The 20,400-nt window shown below is 44.9% G+C and overlaps 1 protein-coding gene across 2 annotated transcripts in view; it reads right to left on the bottom strand.

Moving 5' to 3' along the window:
• The window catches only part of LGMN (legumain), a 30,852-nt gene extending 11,405 nt beyond the window's left edge, over nt 1–19,447 (bottom strand). Inside the window, exons 1-8 of one of the 2 annotated variants that reach the window (XR_014563587.1) lie at nt 19,169–19,327; nt 8,000–8,169; nt 4,944–5,041; nt 4,322–4,403; nt 2,643–2,728; nt 2,452–2,527; nt 1,965–2,027; nt 115–181 (exon numbers count right to left, since the gene is read on the bottom strand). Coding sequence is in view for 1 of the 2 variants with exons in the window: in XM_083736639.1 (XP_083592765.1) it covers nt 115–181; nt 1,965–2,027; nt 2,452–2,527; nt 2,643–2,728; nt 4,322–4,403; nt 4,944–5,041; nt 8,000–8,137 (610 nt within the window). In the remaining variant the exon portion in view is untranslated. Of the gene's footprint in view, nt 1–114; nt 182–1,964; nt 2,028–2,451; nt 2,528–2,642; nt 2,729–4,321; nt 4,404–4,943; nt 5,042–7,999; nt 8,170–19,168 lie in introns of both variants that reach the window. The other variant, XM_083736639.1, reaches the window with a different exon arrangement.
• Nucleotides 19,448–20,400: the final 953 nt, after the last annotated feature.

Raw genomic sequence — 20,400 nt, 5'->3', positions numbered from 1 at the left:
CATATTTAACCCAAAGTGCAATAATGCTTTCATGTTTTCAATACCTCCCAATGAAGACGTTTTGAGTACAATCAGATGATTGGGCTCAGACCAGAACGCTGACTGTTCACTTACCATTGATATCATGAGGTAGATTTTTCATCATTGATCCAGATTCACATGCTTCAATGTAAAACACCATCTGCAATTTATGTTAAGAAATAGTAAGGCACACTTCTAGATGTTTGGGTAAAGATCTGGTGCCTGCTTTTTCTCCCAAGTATCCTTTACCTTATCCATAAGCTCACTGACCCACGCTCCATCTCCATCAAATAGCGAAGATACTCTTTAATATTTGATTTGTAGATTATTACTACCCACCATGCCTCTAGACTAGAGGGGGAGGGAAACTGGCTTATTGTGATGTGCAAACCATACCAAGGTAATTACATCTCAACTACTATCTGAAACCAGCCAGCTTCATCAAACACAGCTTGTTTCAACAGCTAACCATAGTTAGTTGAATGCAACACTAAGCAGTAGTTAATCTAACTTAGAAGCTTCCAGTCTTCTAGCAAGCACTCGCTAACCTTATCCACATAACACTATTCAGAAATTAGCATCACATGCAAACTGGCCCTACCTGTAAGACTTGCAGAAACCAACTTTCACTGAATTGTCCCTAAGTTCAACCCTGGGTTTCTCTAGCATCCTTTCTTGCCTTTTTGAATAGCTGTGCTCATAACAGGTATAAAAAAAGGCACCACCTTCTTCAACTCCACATTTACCAGAATTTGTTGGACCTTATACATGTTTCATATTCACTCAGAAGACGCACCTACCAAGTTCAACAGAACTTACAGTGGTGCCTCGCTAGACGAAAAGAATTCGTTCCGCGATTCTCTTCATCTAGCGGTTTTTTCGTCTTGCGAAGCAAGCCCATTGACAGCTTAGTGGATTAGTGCTAGAGCTGTCAAGCGGCTTCCAGCGATTAGCTGTTAAGCGGCTTATCAGCGGAACAGCTGATAAGCGGCTTAGCGGCTTAGGAAAAGGGCAAAAAAAGCAAAAAAAAAACAAAAACCGCCGGGGGACGCAAGATTTTTTCACCTTGTGAAGCAGCCCCATAGGGAAATTCGTTTTGCGAAGCGCCTCCAAAACGGAAAACCCTTTCGTCTAGCGGGTTTTTCATCTTGCGAGGCGTTCATCTTGCGGTGCACCACTGTACTTCCAGTTAATCAAGCAGAATTAAAATAATACTGCCTTAAAAAAACAAGTGTTTATTTTCACATTACCCTCCAGAGCAGAATGCATAGAAACCGGCTGAACATTATACACAAACTAGATACTCTGAAGGTAGGATGGGCCACAAAATGTTGGGTGGGGTTGTACCATTCCATCCCAGGTCAGGGTCTCCCTGCTGACCTGCCCAGTCTCACAACTGGGTGGGAGGAGGAATGGAATGAAGTAGTGGGAAGAGGGAAAGATACATGGAAATCAAAGCCTGTAGAAAGAACTATTTCCTTTTCTGGAGAGGCCACTTCCTGGTTCACATAGGTTATTTCCTTTAGGGTGTTTTCCCACCTTAAGGTGTTTTTGAGAACCTGCAAACTTTCGGGTTAACCCATGTTGACTGATACTTCTCTTTCCAGCTCTGTAAGCTCAGAAAATTTGAACTGGGAAAGAGAAAGAGGACACTTCCCTTTCCAGTTTCAGAACTCTATTACTCCAGGTATGCCAAGGCAAGATTCTCTCAATATGCAAGAAAAAGGTGGGAAAAGTCCAATACGTTTTAATTTTTTTTAAAAAAAAAGGAGAGGGGGAAAGATTAATCATACCATCTTTCCACATACTTCTGTGTTATTGAGTTTAGGACTCTACTACAACATCCTTTCCAGTAACAATTAGCATTTAGAGCGGAGAGTTCACAAAGCTGAGTCCTATGCAATTATAATGGCTGTAAATAAATGTGGAAATAGTCATTTTACCTTCTGGTATTTTTTGTGATGATACATATATGAAATGGTCTTGTTCAATTCTTCTACGTGGAGCTGTAAAACAAGGAAGTACCTGATCATATCCCACTGCTGTCCACTAAAGTAATAACACATCTAGCATACAATCAGGCACCTGAAGCACTCCAATTAAGTTATCAGCGATCTTTACAATAACCTCGCAAGGTGGGCTTGCATTGTCACAATTCCCATATTAACCAACGGAGGCAGGGAAGGCCAAGAATTCTACCCCTGCTCTACTGAAAACATTCACTGGGTGTCCTGTCAATGCATTCTCATGGCTGTTATATATTACCCAAAGTCCCAAAACAGCTCCTTTTCTAGCCTTCAATGAGTGAGAGAGAAGTCTCATACAATATACTGATACAATGCAGCCAAACTGTAGCTTGAGAAAACAAGTGTTTCTAGGCTTGCAAACTAAATCAGTGCTACTTAAGACAGGGAAAAAATTATTACGTACATCATCAGATGGAAAAGCCAGAAGTCCCGGGGCGCCATGATCAGTGAAATAGACAAATATGTGATCCCGAGGGCCACTGCAGAGAGAGAAAACCTTCTTAATTTCCAATCTTTTACTTAAATTCCAACTTGGTGTTAAAACTATATTGATGAAGAAATGGCAGCATTCCATTCTCATGTCTTTCCAATTACCTTCGTAGTACTTTTCCCGATCCTTTATTCTTTACTGCTTCAGCATCACCTCTGAGCACAGCAAGGAAGTTTGCTGGTGTAACATCCTACAGGTTGGAGAGAGATTTGAAGCTGAAATGCAGCCAGCAATATTCCTTTTAAAATAAAAAAATAAAAAGTTGACTTCTGCGTGTTGGCTCCTATCCAGCAGAACCATGGCTTTGCTTGGCAGGGGGTTGGACTCGATGGCCCTTGTGGTCTCTTCCAACTCTATGATTCTATGATTCAAAGAGTGCTCTGGGGAACCCTGTGTATTAAAAAATAATAATGCTCGCCAGCAACACACATCCACAGAACCCTGGAACTTTAGACTGGCTCTCAGTTCATGTGGGGAGACGGAGAGTGTTGGGATTTTGAATACGTGCAGCTTCACATAGAGTCAATAAGGAGTTGGCCGACAGCCAAGGCAATGTGAAGGAGTAAAATCTGCCTGGTGATACAGAGGCATGGAGACAGCTCCATGATTGGTCAAGCTCTCACGGGAATAATGATTTATGGCCTATTGACTGGAATGTGTTAGTCAGAGAGTAGGAGTTGGAGGTTTGAGAGTTGTGAGTCGGAGGAGAGAGCTAGTTAAAGATCCGTGTTGTTCTGTTCTGTTCCTGTAAATAGTCCACTGTATATAATAAACACCTATAAGTACAAGTTACTGGTTCCTGCTTCGTCCATCCTGCCTGCAGCCGATTGCTTTCTGCATATACTCTGCTAGGTCTGGCTAAGGTCCTGCAACAAGTCAGGAAGTTGCAAAACACCAATAGAGAGATCAGGCATGGTTGAATCATATACCCTGCACAACTGCACCCCTTAATATAGACAGTGTTTCCTCAGAGTCTCTGTGTACTGGCCCACTACTATGAGTGAGGGTGGCTTTATAGGGCAGATTATCCCCAGTAGCTGCACTAGGATATGGGAGTAACTGGTTGGGTTGGAGTTTTAGGAAATTCAGTGAGTTTAAAAAAATCTTATAGGCTAGTGTCAGCGACAGTGTCTCCCGAGTCTTCAGAAACTGTCATCAAACACCATTAAGACTCCACTATCAGTATCTGTCTATAGTATCCCTTTAATAAACCAACCATCTTAGCTTAAAGTTCATCTAGCCTCTACCACAGGTGTCCATGTTACCCCCTAAACCTACTATACATGCTACTAGGATGCTTCGAAAGCATTCTGAGTAAATTGATGGCGGTGGGAAATGAAGGAAATACAGATAGCTAAACTTAATACAAGTGAGGCTGAGATAAGCTAGTATCTCCAATAGACTTGAAAAGCCAATGGTGAATTATGAATTGATCTCTATGCCCATCAGCTGCAGAACAAAGAAGCAACTGCCTGGAAGACTTCCAAGACTTCAGGCTGCAATTCAAGGAGGGGGTGATCTGCCATGCAGGAGGGGGTTTGCATGCAGTGGATTTTGTGGTAGTGGACCGAGGGTGTACTTACAATTAACTAGTCCTGCTTCACTTGAAATATGTGGTTTACATTTAAATTGAAGCAAAGTCGCTAGGTTCTGGACAAAAGCATCTGAACTCAAGTGGCCCACTCTTCAATTGGGTTAATAAAATCCTATTTCTTCGGGAAACTTTTGATATTCAAAGCTAGCAATGTTCCTAGATTACCAAGCGAATAAATCTAGTTCCTACCTCTTTTACATAGTCTTTTGGTGTTCCTTTGTACACATCTGTACCATTGGGCCTGTTGATGATGATGCCTTTGGTTGGATTCCTGAAGCGAGGAAGTGGACAGGCAATGTTAAAAGTGGCAAAAAGTGAAGTCATTTCTTTTCCAAGTTGAGAAAACCTCTACAACATGCATTAACGGGCTATTCATATCCAGACAGCAGCACAGCTGGGTCCACCAGCTGAAGCTGATGGAAGGCATTCCTTGCCACCAAATTGTGCTTCATACAAACAATCCAGGATCAGGGATTTCCCTCTTTCTGTGGGAAACAGGAGACTAAACACTTGAGAAGTGTAGCAGCTGGCCCCCTTCTAACTATGAGTGAAGTCTGCCCTTCTGTGAGAGGCTTTTGTTAGGTCTTGTGACAGAGACATTAGATTAATTTACAGCAGGGCTAAGGAACCTGTAGCCTTGCAGATGTTGTCAGACTACAACTTCCACCAACTCCTTGGGTCTTCAGGCCATGCACGCCAGGAGTTGTAGTTCAGCAACAAATGAACCACAGACCACAGGTCTCCCACTTCCGATACGCAGCAACAGCCCTGCACACAAAGTTCACTTTCCTGCCAAAATTCTGATACTTACTGCTCATTGAAGGCAATGTCGTCATACATCATCACAACGATTTGTTCATCCGGAATGCCGTTCCGGTGCACAATTTGATAAGCATGGCAGGCATCAGCCTGAAAAGACACAGGGCAGTTTTATTTACTGGGCGATTTTTAAATGTGTTACGGGAAACAGAAAAGTTGTAGCACTTGACACTGGCCTCCAGTGGAAGTCCTTCTTTTCACGCAAAGAAATCTCCAGTTAAACCTGGGACAATCCACCCCAAAGCCTTCTTTCATTACAATGCCAATAGGTTTATAAACCAAATCAACCTGTCGCACATTCAACTTTTGCGCAACCGCTTATATATGTGCAGCGCCAGGAAATAAATTAAAAAATTAAACAGTGAAAAGGGCAAAAATGGAGAGAAAAGAGAAAGGAAAGTGCTAGCAATCCCAGAAGCCTTTGCAACTGCAATCCCATGAATTTTTGAAAGAGGATTATTTTGAGATGGCACCTAAACGCAAGGCATCATCATCTTCCTTGGTTGCTGAGAAACCCAAGAAGCAGCAAGTGGTTTAGAGGGTGTTTGCAGGCTTTTTAAGATGGTGTCCTCCCACTAAATGTGATTTCACATATACGCGTAGTACCCAGGAATGTAACACTCACATAAGTGGGGAGTCACCTGCAGTTAAAATGAGGCAACGGAAAAACAGAGGCAGGTATTGGCACACTCAAGGGAACCACAAGATATGCAAAAATAGGGGGAAACCCTAAGAGGGTCCCCCCCACCCTAATGTGGACAGAGATATTATTTGACTACAGAATATGTAATGTTTGTTGTGGGGAAAACCTTGGGTGGAGAAAAGCCAAGCAGCTATAAAATAAAAGCTGGTTGGAGAAACTCAGCATGCCACAATAAAGGCCCTGACCATTTGATTACTTGATATTCTCACAAAAATCACTGCACTGCAGTAAATCCAAATAGGAATGGGGGGAAGGGGAAGATATTGAACAAAATAGATCAGCAATCTGTACTGAAAGGGTGGCAAATTGTGCCCCTTCCCCAAATGCTGTTGGACTGTATCTCCTATCGTCCTTAATCACCTGCAATGTGAGCAAGGGCTGATGGGAGTTGTAGTCCAACCACTGAAGCACACTAGGCCCCACACCCCTGCTATGCAGAAACAAGTCCTGCGTCATGTAGGCTTGCATATATGGCCAAGAGAACAACTCTCATGACTTCAGCACGTTCTCACTGTAGGACGCCATCTAGCGCCTGCAAAGGCCTTTTTATTTCCTTGCCGCTTTCTCCAAGACAGCCAAACACAGATGTTTTAAGTTTCATAATACCACCTTAAGAAATCACTTTCAAAAACTTCAAGCGTTAAGTAAACATTGAAGCCTTTTGCAAAAACCCACCACAATGTTTACCAATAACCTGTTTAAACTAGCAGAGATTCCTCTACCCCCCCCCCCACAAGGCAAGACAGGACTGGATTCAGATTTAGCCATGGTTAGAGTAGACCTACTGAAACCAATGAGACTTAACAAATTTAAGTCACGTTGCTGTCAGGGGGTCTGCTCTAACTACAAGTTTAATTCAGTGACATATGGCCAAGTCAGGTAAGTGGATATAGAATCCCAGCCTGAATTTCTACAAAAAGGAGCTGGGCCATGAAAGGCAACAGACCACAGCTGGGCTGAGGGTCTCTTTTATGATCTGTTTTTGCATCCTTTCCTACAAACGCTGCCATCCAAATCTGCAGCTTTCGTCTTAATGAAGACTTGCACACTTCTGCACTGAAGCTCAACCATAGACTGCCTAGGAGCATAGGGACCACAGGTTAAGAAACCCTACTCTGGGAAATTCAAGCCTAGAACAAATCAAAGTTACTTAATTGTGCATCAGAGACACAGGCTGCTATTATAAGAAGTCTGTGACAAGCTTTCCTCACATGTCTGAATTTCAGTTCATAGTCCTTGCCTAAAGAATTTAACTTCCTCCTCCTCCCACACAGTGTTGTTTGATCCTCTACCTCTAACCACAACTGCCTCTCCCTGACCTGCTTGCAATTGAGGCTAGAGAGCTGAGTAGGGATTGCTCAAGCTTTCCCACGTAGCTCTGTTTGTGCCAGCCCACATCTGCACTATAGATGGGGAGGGAAGAAGTGTGCTAGACCTAAATGTCTGTGCAAACCTTTCAGGCTTGCAGGATTACGATACCATAGCAGCCTACCAACACCACTTCAATAGAAAGTCCCCAGAATGCTAGGGTAAGCTTTTCGGACTGCAATATTTAGCAGATTAATCAGCTAGTTTAACAAGCTGGCAAGTAAACCGCCTAATGACTTAATCCCAGTCACTCTTATACTCAGCTCATGTGATGAATGTCCACACTTCAGGATTGCGCCATCGTTATGTGCTGACTTGCAAGTGTAAATATGACCTTCTAGACACAATCTTCAAAATCACCAGACCATTCTTCCCCAGTAGACTCTCGTGACCCTACTTCCACCTAGAGATGGGGAACCTGTAGCTTCCCCGTTCCTTGCTGGGACTCCAACTCCCATCAGCGCCAGCCACCGTGGCCAATAGTCAGGGATGATGGAGGCTGAAGTCAAAACATTTTTGGAAGGCTCCAGCAGAGGTAGGGAACTGTATCTGGCCAATGGACTGGATCCCTGATCTCCCACACCCTTCACAAACGGGCAGAGCCACCCACCTGTCAACCACCCAATTTCACAGTGACATCAGGTGACCCATTTTTGCTTGCATACACAATTAGCTGATTGTGCTAGCAAAGCCTGGTGCTAGCAGGACTTTCTAGGTGCTGCCAATCAGAAGCGCCTACAAACCCCCTATGGCCCTGGTACATCTTTACCCACCTCACATCTGACATCATCTATGACATCAGGTGTAAGGGAAGTGTGCGTGGCTTGGCCAAAATGACCTGGTGGTCCAAGTGCGAAAGCCGGCAGGCCAGAGGTTCACCACCTGTGTGCTATGTAAGAGAAACCAACTGGTGTTCATGCATGCAAGAGCCAGGATAGAGAACCCAACTCTGTTCAATGCAACAACTCCCTTCTTACCTGGTGTCTGTAGTTATACCAGGAATTGGAACCAGCGACAATGACAACCCAATGCTTGCCTCCATCCTCGGGGTCCTCCAGGGGAAAGGTGCTGATTCCTAGGACAAAGCTGAGCACTACCGCTATCTTCAAAGCCATGCTCTTTCTTCCTTCTTCACGAAGTACAGGAACTATGGGACACAAATAAAATGTCAGACTGGGGGAGGAGTGAGGGAGAAGAGCCACAATCCATTGATGTCCTTTACATTTTATTGTGCAGAGCCAGTTTTAAGAGACTATAGTTCAAAGTCCAGAGGAAGTGGGACGCTGGATGTTCTTTCTGGTGTAGGTAAAAACAGAGGCAGTTTGAGTTCTTACTGGGGCTAGTGTGGTCAGGTAACACAGTTTTAAGAAGGCTTGCTCAGAATTAAGACCCACCCAAGAATTTCCAAGTAAACATGCACTGGGTTGTAAAACCATTCTTGCCAGCAGTTAAAGCCAGCAGGAGACAGACTTCCTAGAATTTGGTGTAATTGCATTTCTTTGACCAAGGCGCCATCCTGATGGAGGAAATAGATGGTTCTGTCTGCCTCAGAATTAAGAAAAAGCAGAAGAGAAATGGCACTGCAGATCTTTTAGCAACCAACACAGCAACACTGGTACAGATCATGGCTCTGCGCCTGCCAACACATCCCTCAAGACAATGTCTAGCAGAGGAAGCAAATCTGCAACTTCCTTTTCAAGGCGGGGGAAATGAGGACACACAAATCCAAGATATGGCAGGGAATCCGAACAAGACTTGTTCTCACATATTGTTCACCACATTGTGGCAAATAAAGTGAATGTGATGCTGCTAATCTAGGAAGGTAGTGGAATAAGGATCACGTGTCACAAGATTAGGGCGACATTCCTCTAAGTTCTACTCAAAGTAGGCCCACTGAAATGAAATTAGGCACCATTTACAATATAAATTTAAAGCAGTATCATTACTACTTTTAAACCGTCAGGGCTTACCCTCAAAGAATCCTGGGAAGTGTAGTTTGTTAAGAGTGCTGAGAGATGTTAGGCAAACTCCTATTTCCTTCACAGAGCTACAGTCCCAGAGTGGTTTAACAGTCGGTCCCTCTTCCCAGGGAACTCTGGGAACTGCAGCTCTGCAAAGGAAATAGGGATCTCGTGACAATTCTCAGCGTCCTTAACTGCAGTTCCCAAGATGCTTTGGGGGAAGTTATGACTGTTCAAAGTGAACATTAAATGTACAATGCAGATGAGGGTCTTAGTCATCCTTATTGATTTCTAAATAGGACTAGCATTAGATACCACCATTAGTGATTGCAGCAAGATAATGATATTAAGTAGATGCTTCATGGTGGCACTGCGGGGGGGGGGGTTACTTTTCTGTGATGGCCTCAAATTGTAGTGCTCCCTCTGCATGGTGGTACGTATGTTTGGCCGCTGCAAGCTTTTAAAGTAATTCTTTTAATTTTAAAAAATCATTTATTTCAGTCTGCCTTCTTCTAAATAAGGCTTACAGTGTTAGAGAGCCATTTTAAAGACGAATAGCTTTTCTATTCATTCAGGATATTTTGTCACTTTTATTTCCTGTAACTGGCCTATGTTTCTGAAGCAGTTGATTCTGCAAGGTTTTTCCTGTATTCTTTAATGGCGTGCAAGCTGACTTGTTTGAATTACATCCCAAAATATGCCCTATAAATGATTTTAGAAATAAATTAAATGCTCTGGGAGCATAAGCTCCACCAGGAACAGAAGATTCAAGCATGTAGGTTCATGATTCCCATGTAGATTTAGATGCCATCATCCAGTTTTCCCGATTCTGGGCTGCAAGGCCTCCAGCAGGCTCACCCCTGTTCTAAATGAAATGGCCTGTGAATCTACGTGCACCCTCTTCTTCACACTCTTCCTGTGCTGTTGGTTCTGTCATCTAGTGGCAGTATTTCTTTCAAATCTTTTAGGTAACCAATGCCATTGTTGATTTGCCTAACAAGGTAACCCTTAATTGTTGCAAGGGATTCTGGGATGCTCATGTCTGTGGTTAGCTGCTATCCAGTCCTCCTGTGTGAGTGTCTAGCCACCCCCATCCTAGAAACAGAATGCGCCCTGGAATGCATCAAGACACCCACTCACAGCTTCTTCACATTGAACGGGAAGATCAATAGCAGCAGGCAAGCGTCTTCCATGAAAATTAGTCTGGTGCAACCGAGTGAGGAACTCCCAGGTTAAGAACACCACATTGCCCAATTTCTCTTGGATTGCCTTTATCCCTCGTTGGAATAATTGACAGTGGACAACATAATTATCACAATTTAGTTATACAAACACTGTTATAGAAGTAGGGCAGCTCCAAGCTAAAGGAGGAAGGGTGCGTCTTCCCAAAGATGCAATCGTACTCACACTCATTGAGAGAGCGACTCACTGGGACTTGCATCTGAATAAAGCCTGTGTAGGATGGGCAAAAGTGACGCGGGTGGTGCTGTGGGTTAAACCACAGAGCCTAGGACTTGCCGATAAGAAGGTTGGCGGTTCGAATCCCCGCAACAGGGTGAACTCCCATTGCTCGGTTCCTGCTCCTGCCAACCTAGCGGTTCGAAAGCACATCAAAGTGCAAGTAGATAAATAGGTACCGCTCCGGTGGGAAGGTAAACGGCATTTCCATGCGCTGCTCTAGTTCGCCAGAAGCGGCTTAGTCATGCTGGCCACATGACCCGGAAGCTGTACGCCGGCTCCCTCGGCCAATAAAGCGAGATGAGCGCCACAACCCCAGAGTTGGCCACGACTGGACCTAATGGTCAGGGGTCCCTTTACCTTTAGATGGGCAAAGACACTGGTCTGTGGTGAGCATGGAAGGAGACAGGAGGAGCACAGGCCTCTAGGATGATGTGCAGCCTGGCAAGAAACTCTTAGCTCCTTAATCCGAGCTTAGTGAGCACGTTCATGTAGCCCAATGGACAAGGTGGCTGCCCACTAGGCCACTGGGACATAGAAATCCTTGCCCATCACCACACAGTGCAGCTAGGATAAGAATATAGCCAGGCACAGCCTAGTTAGCATTGCTTCCTCTTTCCCTTTGTGGGCAGTTGGTGGTACAAAGGGCAAGGTGGTCTTTTCTGGTGTGTGGAGAGGCCTGAGGAGTCTCTGGGACTCAATAGTCAATAGTCTGAAGAAGACAAAAGACGAGGGTGGGCAGACAAACTCACCAGGCACATACACCCTGTTATGCTACAAGGAAGCCTGCCTTGAAGTTTACTTCAGTTCAGTACAGTCACTTATTTATATTTAGGCAGACCGTCAATAGTACTTTTGGCAAAGGTTTCTCTTTTTAATATTTAAAGACATTTAGAGAGTCTGTCTGGAGCCAATTAGATCCAACAGATAAATAGCATCAGTTCCATTACTTTGCAATAATAGTTTAATAGTGGCTGGGGAAACCCAGCCAGATGGGTGGGGTATAATAAATTAATAATAATAATAATAATAATAATAATAATACTTAAACATTTATATAGTGCCTTAAAGCACTTCCCGTGTAGTTTCTAGTTATACTGTAACCCTTACAATAACCCTGTGGAGTAAAACCAGTGTTGTGCCCCATTTTGTGGATGGAGGACAGAGAGAGTCGCTTCCTTAAGGCCACCTATTGTGTTCACAGTAGGTGAGTAATTAAAACCAGGAACTTCCTAGGCAATAGTTTAGGCCCCATCTGCACTATAGATTTAAGAATCATAGAATTGAAGAGTTGAAGGGAGCCCAAGGGTCATCTAGTCCAACCCCCTGCAACGCAGAAATCTCAAAGAAAGCATCCATGGCAGATGACCATCAAGCTCTGCTTAAAAACCTCCAAGGAAGGAGAGTCCACAACCTCCAGAGGGAGACTGTTCCGCTGCTGAACAGCTCTTCCTGTCAGAAAGTGTTTCCTGATGTTTAGCCATAAACTCCTTTCTTGTAACCTGAATCCACTGGTTCGAGTCCTACCCTCCGGAGGAGAAAACAAGCTTGCTCCATCTTCCATGTGACAGCCCTTGAGATATTTGAAGATGGATATCATATCTCCTCTTATCTAAGCTAAACAAACCCAACACTTTCAACCTTGTTCTTCATAAGCCTTGGTTTCCAGACCCTTGATCATCTTGCCTGCCCTCTTCTGCACAAGTTTGAGCTGCAGTATGATACCACTTTCAACATTAATCACTTCCCCCCAAAGAATCCTGGGAACTGTAGCTATTCCCCTCACCTCTCAGCACCCTTAAACTATCATTCCCTGGATTCTTTGGTGGAAGCCATGACAGTTTGAAGTGGTATGATACTGCTTTAAAAGTGTAGCACATATGAGGCCATTACCAAACAACAGTTCTCCCAATAACTTGCTACTGCTCATGATATGAAAGTACAGATACTAGGACGTGTTGTGTGGGCACTCGCATGTGTGCAAATGTATGGGGGGGGGCATGGGCGTAGCCAGGATTTATGTTAGGAGGGGCAGGCTTTTGTTAGGAGGGGCAGAACCTCAGTTTTTTATTGATTTAGGGGCAACAACTGTCCCCTGCCCCCCCCCCAGCTACACCCATGGGGGGTGGGGGAAGAAGCCACACAGCTAGCTCTGCTAAGAAGTGTTATCTGTTTAAGCTGGTTGGCCTGGATACACAATTAATGCTTACAATAAATTACCTCAGCCAAGTCACGTTATGCCTGAATCATCAGAAAAGAATCACAACAGGAAGAAAAGGTCAATTTGGCTAAAGTTTACGTAAGATCTTTTACCTCCTTTTTAAGGATTACACACTCTGAACACAGAAAGGTGATAAGAAATCCAAGGACATTAACCACATGATGTCGTTCCCCCACATCATTTGGAATAAAAAGTAGAAGCAGACTTCTTGAAGTGTTCCTAAGCTCCCACTTCTTTTTGGAGGGAACAGAAACAACTGCATGACAGTCATATCCCTCTGCCCCCTTTATTTCCCCATTCTTGGCCTCTACTGGGCTATGAAGACTGGGAAGTGCCATCTCCACAATTGCCAAACCACCAAGAGGAGAAGATGGCAACCAGGAGTTTGTGGCCTGACTACCAAAGCTAGCCAAAAATTGTGGAACCCACCCACCCCATTAAAAAAAATTTTTTTTGCAGCAGTAAAAAGAGCTGAGCACTTCGTTGGACCTTGGTCCTTGTTTTCAGCCAGCATATAGGAATGTGCACAACTGTTAGAAGCAAGTGAACACACTATCAAGTAGTTAATCATTTTCCTTCCATCTACCAATCTTTTGTACCTGGGTCATTTCAGCAAAGGAGATCAATACAAGGCTGTGGTGCAGCCTTTGCCAACCTCCAGACGTTTGGGATGACAACTCCCATGAGCCCCAGGCAGTACGGTGGTAGTCCAAAATATCTTGTTATTTTGGCAAAGGCTGCTGTTTGCATTTTGAGTTGTTATTGTGCAGGAAAACTTCCTGTATAGCCATTTCCTTCCTCCTCCCCCACCCCCACCCCCGGCCCCAAGTCTTATAACACAATATGAAGAGGCTGACATTATTCAGCAGTCTGAAAGTCCTAACACAGGGACAGCCAACCTAATGCACTCAAGGTTTCGTTGGACAACAATGCCTATCATTTCTGATCAATTGCCATAAAGGCTGGGGCTAATGGGAGTTGAAGTCCAACAACATCTGGAGGTTGTCTACTCTCACCCTAACGTTTGCTCAGCCTAACTCTCCCTTTTTGCAGCAGTGGGAAGTGATTTTCTGCAGGGCTGGGGAATGTGTGAGAATTAAGAAAGTACACGTTTTTTTCTTTTCATCAGTGTGTGTGTGTATGTGTGTGTGTGTGAGAGAGGGGGGGGGACCCTCATTTTTCACTTTCATCTCAACTTAATTATACCATAAAGGTATACGGGCCAGTCGTGTCCGGCTCTAGGGTTGTGCGCCCATCTCACTCTAGAGGCCGGGGGCCAGCGCTATCCGGAGACACTTCTGGGTCATGTGGCCAGTGTGACAAAGCTGCATCTGGCAAGCCAGCGCAGCGCATGGAAACGCCGTTTACCTTCCTGCCAGTAAGCGGTTCCTATTTATCTACTTGCACCCGGGGGTGCTTTCGAACTGCTAGGTTGGCAGGCGCTGGGACCGAAAGACGGGAGCGCACCCCGCCGCAGGGATTCGAACCGCCGACCTTTCAATCGGCAAGTCCTAGGCACTGAGGCTTTTACCCACAGCGCCACCCGCGTCCCAATTATACCATACCCATGACTAAATGTTCGTTTTCTCCTTTCTGTGCAACATGGTGCTGACCCAGTTCTTAGACCAGGATAACTTATCTGACAGCAATGAGGTCAGATATGAAATGAAGACTAAACTAACCATCCTGTAATGTGGGCACAACTGGTGATAACAGCGACATTGTCAGATCCCAGACTTGATCAGAGGACAGCAGCAAAACTAAGCACCCGGCAAATTTTAAATAGAAATCACCAAAAGCCAATCACCTTTGGTTTGAATTCCATTGTCTTTCCTTGATAAAGTACGACAGAATTTCAATCAAACATATGGAATGTTAAACATTGCCAAAGTTTGCCTCCCCCACTTTTCTTTTTCATATATCTTTTTTTAAAAAAAACCACACACACCAAGATCAGTTGGTTCTGACGAAGCCTCCTGATAAATATTTTATTAAGATAGTATAGGCCATTTTTATTTATTTCACATATGTAGTAGCCCGGCCAGTCTCCCATGCATGGTGTTAAACTGTAATAGAATATACAAGTTACAAGAAAGGATATTTAGACTAAACATTCAACAAAACTTTCAGAACAGTAAGAGCTATTCCACAGTGGAACAGACTCCCACGAGAGGTGATGGACTCTCCTTCCTTGGGAGGTTTTTAAGCAAAGATTGGATGCCCATCTGTCATGGATGCTTTAGCTGAGATTCCTGCATTGCAGGAGCTTGGACTAGATGACCTGTGCATCCCTTCCAACTCTAGGATTCTATGATAATACACCACAGTGTAACAATATTTGGAATCAATGTTAAAATAAATAAATCGCAAAATGAATTTTGAAGTATTTTTTTAAAGAATATTAAGGTTGGTTTCCTTCATTCTAAACATTACAGTAGTGCTTTCTGCACTGCCACTGGAGAAGCCTCTGTGGGTGTCATGGAAGGATTGTATTCTTCAGGCACACACTCAGCCCACACAAGGGGCTGGCTAGGCCTGTTGAACCATGGGAGGCAACTGCATGTTACTGAAGGTTCACCCTACAACAAACAACCGGCACTCCCTTTTGATCATAACAACCAAACAGCCCTGCCACATCAGACCCAAAGCCAATCTAGTCCAACACCCTGTTTCCCACAGTAGACAGAGTCAGGGGCTCGTCTGCGAAGCCATAGGCCTCACAGGGAAAGGTTTGCATTAGATAACAAGCTGTGTTTGGGGGGGGGGGACGATTGTCTTGTCACCTTTCATCTCAACCAAGCTTCCCCTTCATACAGATTCAGAACTATACAAATACTAGAAAAGGATACCACTTCACTCGTGTTGAAACTCCTGAACGGCAGGACAAAATAATGCTTCTTACACCACTACATGCTACACCCTTGGTTAAGCGATTTACAAGAGGAGCCAGTTCAGCCAAGTAATTGACAAATGTCGTCACAAACACACAGCCTTCCAAGCTAGCCTTATGTTTCAGGGTGTGCGCTAACCTCACTGCAACTCAGTTTCACGCACACCTCTGAGGAGTAGCAGAGGGAGACTCGGAGATAGCGTCTATATTAAGTTCTGCACCACTTGCATGTTGCAGGACAATTTGTTCCATCATTAATTAAAAGAAAGATGGGGAAAGACCTGTGATCCTCCAAATGTTACTGGATTTCCAGCATGGCTGGAGGTTGCGTTAGGTAGTATGTTTGAATGTTGAATGTGTAAGTGTATGACTAGAGCCGTGGTTCCCAACATGGGGCACACGTCCCACAGGGGGGCATTTTAATTTTTAAGGGGGGCAATTTGGAAACTTGTTTAGACCAAGTTAATGGCCTTTCTACATGTGAATAGGAGTACACTTTTTGAATAATAAGAATTATATGTCACGGGGTGGGGGGTGGGGAATCAGGATTTTAGAGAAGCTTAGGTGGGGCATGCCCCCATAAAAGGTTGGTAACCACTGGTCTAGAGACAATGGATAGAACAAACACCGTTAGCTGTACTGCTGGATAAGTGTTTAATGGTTATTGTATTTGCATTTGTTTAAAAAACCAATACAATTTTGGGGGGGGGGTTCGAAGTGCGGAGAAGGGTACTGCTTAACAAAAATAATCAAAATTGCCTCACCGAACTGGAATAAAGTCCATCTAGTCTCCCTCAATGACTAGTGAAATTTCCCAGCAGGGACCAGGCACAATGTTAATAACTATTTCGGTTGTTTGTCTTCAGCAGCCAATAATATGTCTGCACAAAGGGGAGATACCCAGCCTGTAAACAAAAAGTTCCATTTTGTCATCATGACTGATGGCTTTTGACAAATTTATACAAAACAGGTTACTGGATGGCTGGTTTGTGGGAAAGTAATTCCTTATGAATTCTCTCAACACAAGGCAGAATTAATTCCTGCTTTAGACTTCCCTCAACCTACTGGCAGTTTCACTAGGACCCATGACATCGACAGTTCATCGACAGTTCATCGACAGGATGAGCGATTGGTGGCAGCTGCAAGCAGGAGATTTTGAGTGGCAATTGGGCGGGTGACTGATGCCTGCGGCAAGGGCTGCTTGCGATTGGCTGTTGCTGCAGCAATTTGGCGGGCGGTCAGGTGTTTTTTGGCAACCCCCCAAAAAAGCTTAACAACTCTGGGCAATCTCCCCCCATTTCCTTAATTTGGAGTCCCCCAAAATAGGGGTCTTATACAAGGGAAAATACGGTATACATTACAAGTTCTTCACTGCCTATTATTGGTTCCTGTTTGCAAACAACTTTCAAAAGCAAGCCTGCAGCTAAATATTTACACTTGTGGAATTTTAAATTTATCTCTGTAAACTCTCTTATCACCTATTGCAAAAGGTACGCAGCTGAATACCAAACCAACTCCTCCCCCACTCAGGACTCAACATGACTAGGGTTACAATACCAGAGAAACATGACTGAGTTCCAGGAAAAGGCATTACCTAAAGTTCCTCCCACATCTTAAAATACAAATAGCATGGATGGTTGGAAAAGATATACACCCAACTGCCTCACCCCAAAGCACACAGAGGGGTGTAATCAGAGTTCCTCCAGGGTGCTATTCCGCTAAGTTTCACTCAGAGCTCACCAAATGAAATTAATGGACCTAACTTAGAATTATAGAATTGTAATAGCTGTCAACTTTCAGATTTGAAAATAAGGGATCATAGAATCAGAGTTGGAAGAGACCACAAGGGCCATCGAGTCCAACCCCCTGCCAAGCAGGAAACACCATCAGAGCACTCCTGACATATGGTTGTCAAGCCTCTGCTTAAAGACCTCCAAAGAAGGAGACTCCACCACACTCCTTGGCAGCAAATTCCACTGTCGAACAGCTCTTACTGTCAGGAAGTTCTTCCTAATGTTTAGGTGGAATCTTTTTTCTTGTAGTTTGGATCCATTGCTCCGTGTCCGCTTCTCTGGAGCAGCAGAAAACAACCTTTCTCCCTCCTGTGTGTGACATCCTTTTATATATTTGAACATGGCTATCATATCACCCCTTAACCTCCTCTTCTCCAGGCTAAACCTGCCCAGCTCCCTTAGCGGTTCCTCATAAGGCATCGTTTCCAGGCCTTTGACCATTTTGGTTGCCCTCCTCTGGACACGTTCCAGTTTGTCAGTGTCCTTCTTGAACTGTGGTGCCCAGAACTGGACACAGTACTCCAGGTGAGGTCTGACCAGAGCAGAATACAGTGGCACTATTACTTCCCTTGATCTAGATGCTATACGCCTATTGATGCAGCCCAGAATTGCATTGGCTTTTTTAGCTGCCGCGTCGCACTGTTGGCTCATGTCAAGTTTGTGGTCAATCAAGACTCCTAGATCCTTTTCACATGTACTGCTCTCAAGCCAGGTGTCACCCATCTTGTATTTGTGCCTCTCATTTTTTTTGCCCAAGTGCAATACTTTACATTTCTCCCTGTTAAAATTCATCTTGTTTGTTTTGGCCCAGCAGCCTCGAAAATAAGGGATCAGCGTAGATATCTAACAATCCAGGATAGCAGTGGGAAATGGCACTGGAATAAGGGGATTTCCCGCAAAAAAGGGAAGGTTGGCAGCTATGAGAATTGTAGAGTTGGAAGGAACCTCGAGGGTCATCTAGTCCAGCATTGCAGGAAGATGCAGGCAGCCTCTATGGGGAACTGAACCCATGACCTTGGAGTTATCAAGCACCGCACTCTAGCCATGGTCAGATCACTTCCTGGTGCAACTGGACTTTTAATGTTTAACAGACTATTGCATTTTAATATTCTGTTGGAAGCCGACCAGTGTGGCTAGGGAAACCCAGCCAGATGGGCGGAGTATAAATAATAAATTATTATTATAATCGGGAGTTAACTAATTTCAGTGGGGTTCCTCTGAGCAAAACATTACCAAAAACTTGTTGCTCAGTTGGACTTACCAGTACAAAACTGTAATGCAAGCGATTTGTTTTGTTTTTTTGGGGAGGGAAGTATATGCGAGAGCCTCAATCCACGGAAACAAATGGGTTCCAGAGCGCCTGAGTAGGATCAGGTTGTGCATACCTACAGAAATCCAATATAACCCCCAACAACCTGGGGATGATGCATAGATGTGTGTGGGCTGGGGGTGTGCGCACGTGACCCACATTGGTAGAAACTCCGGCTGTGCATGTTGTCATTATTATGGATTAAATTTGTGCTCCGCCCTTTGATGCTTAGATCTCAGGGCGGTGCACAACAGGAAAACCACAAGGTTGTTGCAGCCCCCGCAAAAGGCGAAGCGGCTGGCGGGCTTCGGGCAAGAGGAGAGACCACCTCGACCTCCGGAAAAGCAAAGCGACGACCCTTGTGGTCTCGCTGACTCGCACCCTCCATTCGCACCCTCGCACCCCACAACTGGCAACCCAGATTTAAGGGGAGGGGGCGCATAACGCTTCTATACATTGCTACATATACGCGCGCGCACCGTTAAGACTTAGGCCCCGGGCCCCGACCTCTTACCAAAAGCTGGAAGGAGAGGGCGGGTCGTCGTCGTCGTCGCTGCTGCTGCCACCCGCTTTCTCGCGCCCACCCCGTGCTCTGCAAACACAGTAAAACAAAGCCCGGCGGTGGCGGAGACGGCGGCAGCGGCTGAGGTTCGTCCGGCCGCGGGAGATACTTATAGGCGAGGAGCGGCAGGGGCGGGGCAAAAGCGTGACGGGCAGGCCTGGAGTCCACTGGCTGGGCGGCGAGGGGGTCGGCCCACATCGGACGGGATGGCGATCCCTATGGAACGGGCGGTGCATGTCGGGAATGGGAGGCCTCCGTCGCCGAGCGCCTCTGGGGGCGGGGCTCCCGCTAAGGGGGAAAAGCCGCGCTCACAACACAAGGCGGCCGGCCGGCCCTGCGAGGCAGGCCGCTCTGAGTTTAGCGGGGCTTAGTGTCTCGTGGGTGTGAGAAAAAAAAGGGGGCCGCCTTGAACTTTTGGCGGAAGAGTGGGCTATACCTGTAATAACAACAACAACAATTATTATTATTATTATTATTATTATTATTATTATTTGCAGTAATAATGATAATACATCCTAATAATAATGATTTACATCTTGTGCCCTCTTAAAATGCGTTTTTTGTGGGGACAGCCCTATTGGTTGTTTTTGTTTTTATTTTTATTATGTATTTTGTGGTTTTATATCTTGATTTTATTCTGTGACTCGCTGGTATAGGACGGTATATAAACTCAATAAATTAACTTAGTTGGTCTTTAAGGTGCTACTGGAAGGAATTTTTTTTTCCCAATAAATTATGGTGATGTCTGAAATCAGTTTATGAGTCTCGCTCACAGCACGATCCCTGTGTATGTTTTAACACATTGAGTTCCATGGGAAACACGGGGGGGGGGCTTTTATTTTCACAACAACCCTGTGAAGTAGGTTAGGCTGAGAGGAGGTGATTGGCCCAAGATTACCCGCTGGGCTTCATGGCTGAAGTGAGGATTTCAACTCGGGTCTCCCAGGTTCTCCTCAAACATTTTAATCACCAGTCACACGGGTTGGCACAGCCGGCACCCTATCATTAGACAAGAGTGTGGAGGCTGTTCTCAGGCAACTGGTTTTTTTAGGGAGGGTAGGATTTTGTCTCTCAGCTTGGCTGGCCTTCGGTATTGTTATGTACCTTAATTTGAAGGTGAGGGGCCAGTTTGCTGTTCTGCCCCAGAGAACAAAATATCTTTGGACAGGTCTAGAGGTCATGTG

This window comes from Podarcis gaigeae (genome assembly GCF_964106915.1).
Source record: "Podarcis gaigeae genome assembly, chromosome: 1".
Lineage (NCBI taxonomy): Eukaryota > Metazoa > Chordata > Lepidosauria > Squamata > Lacertidae > Podarcis > Podarcis gaigeae.
The sequence above is the reverse complement of the archived record's forward strand: the minus strand, read 5'-3'. Positions and strand labels throughout refer to the sequence as shown.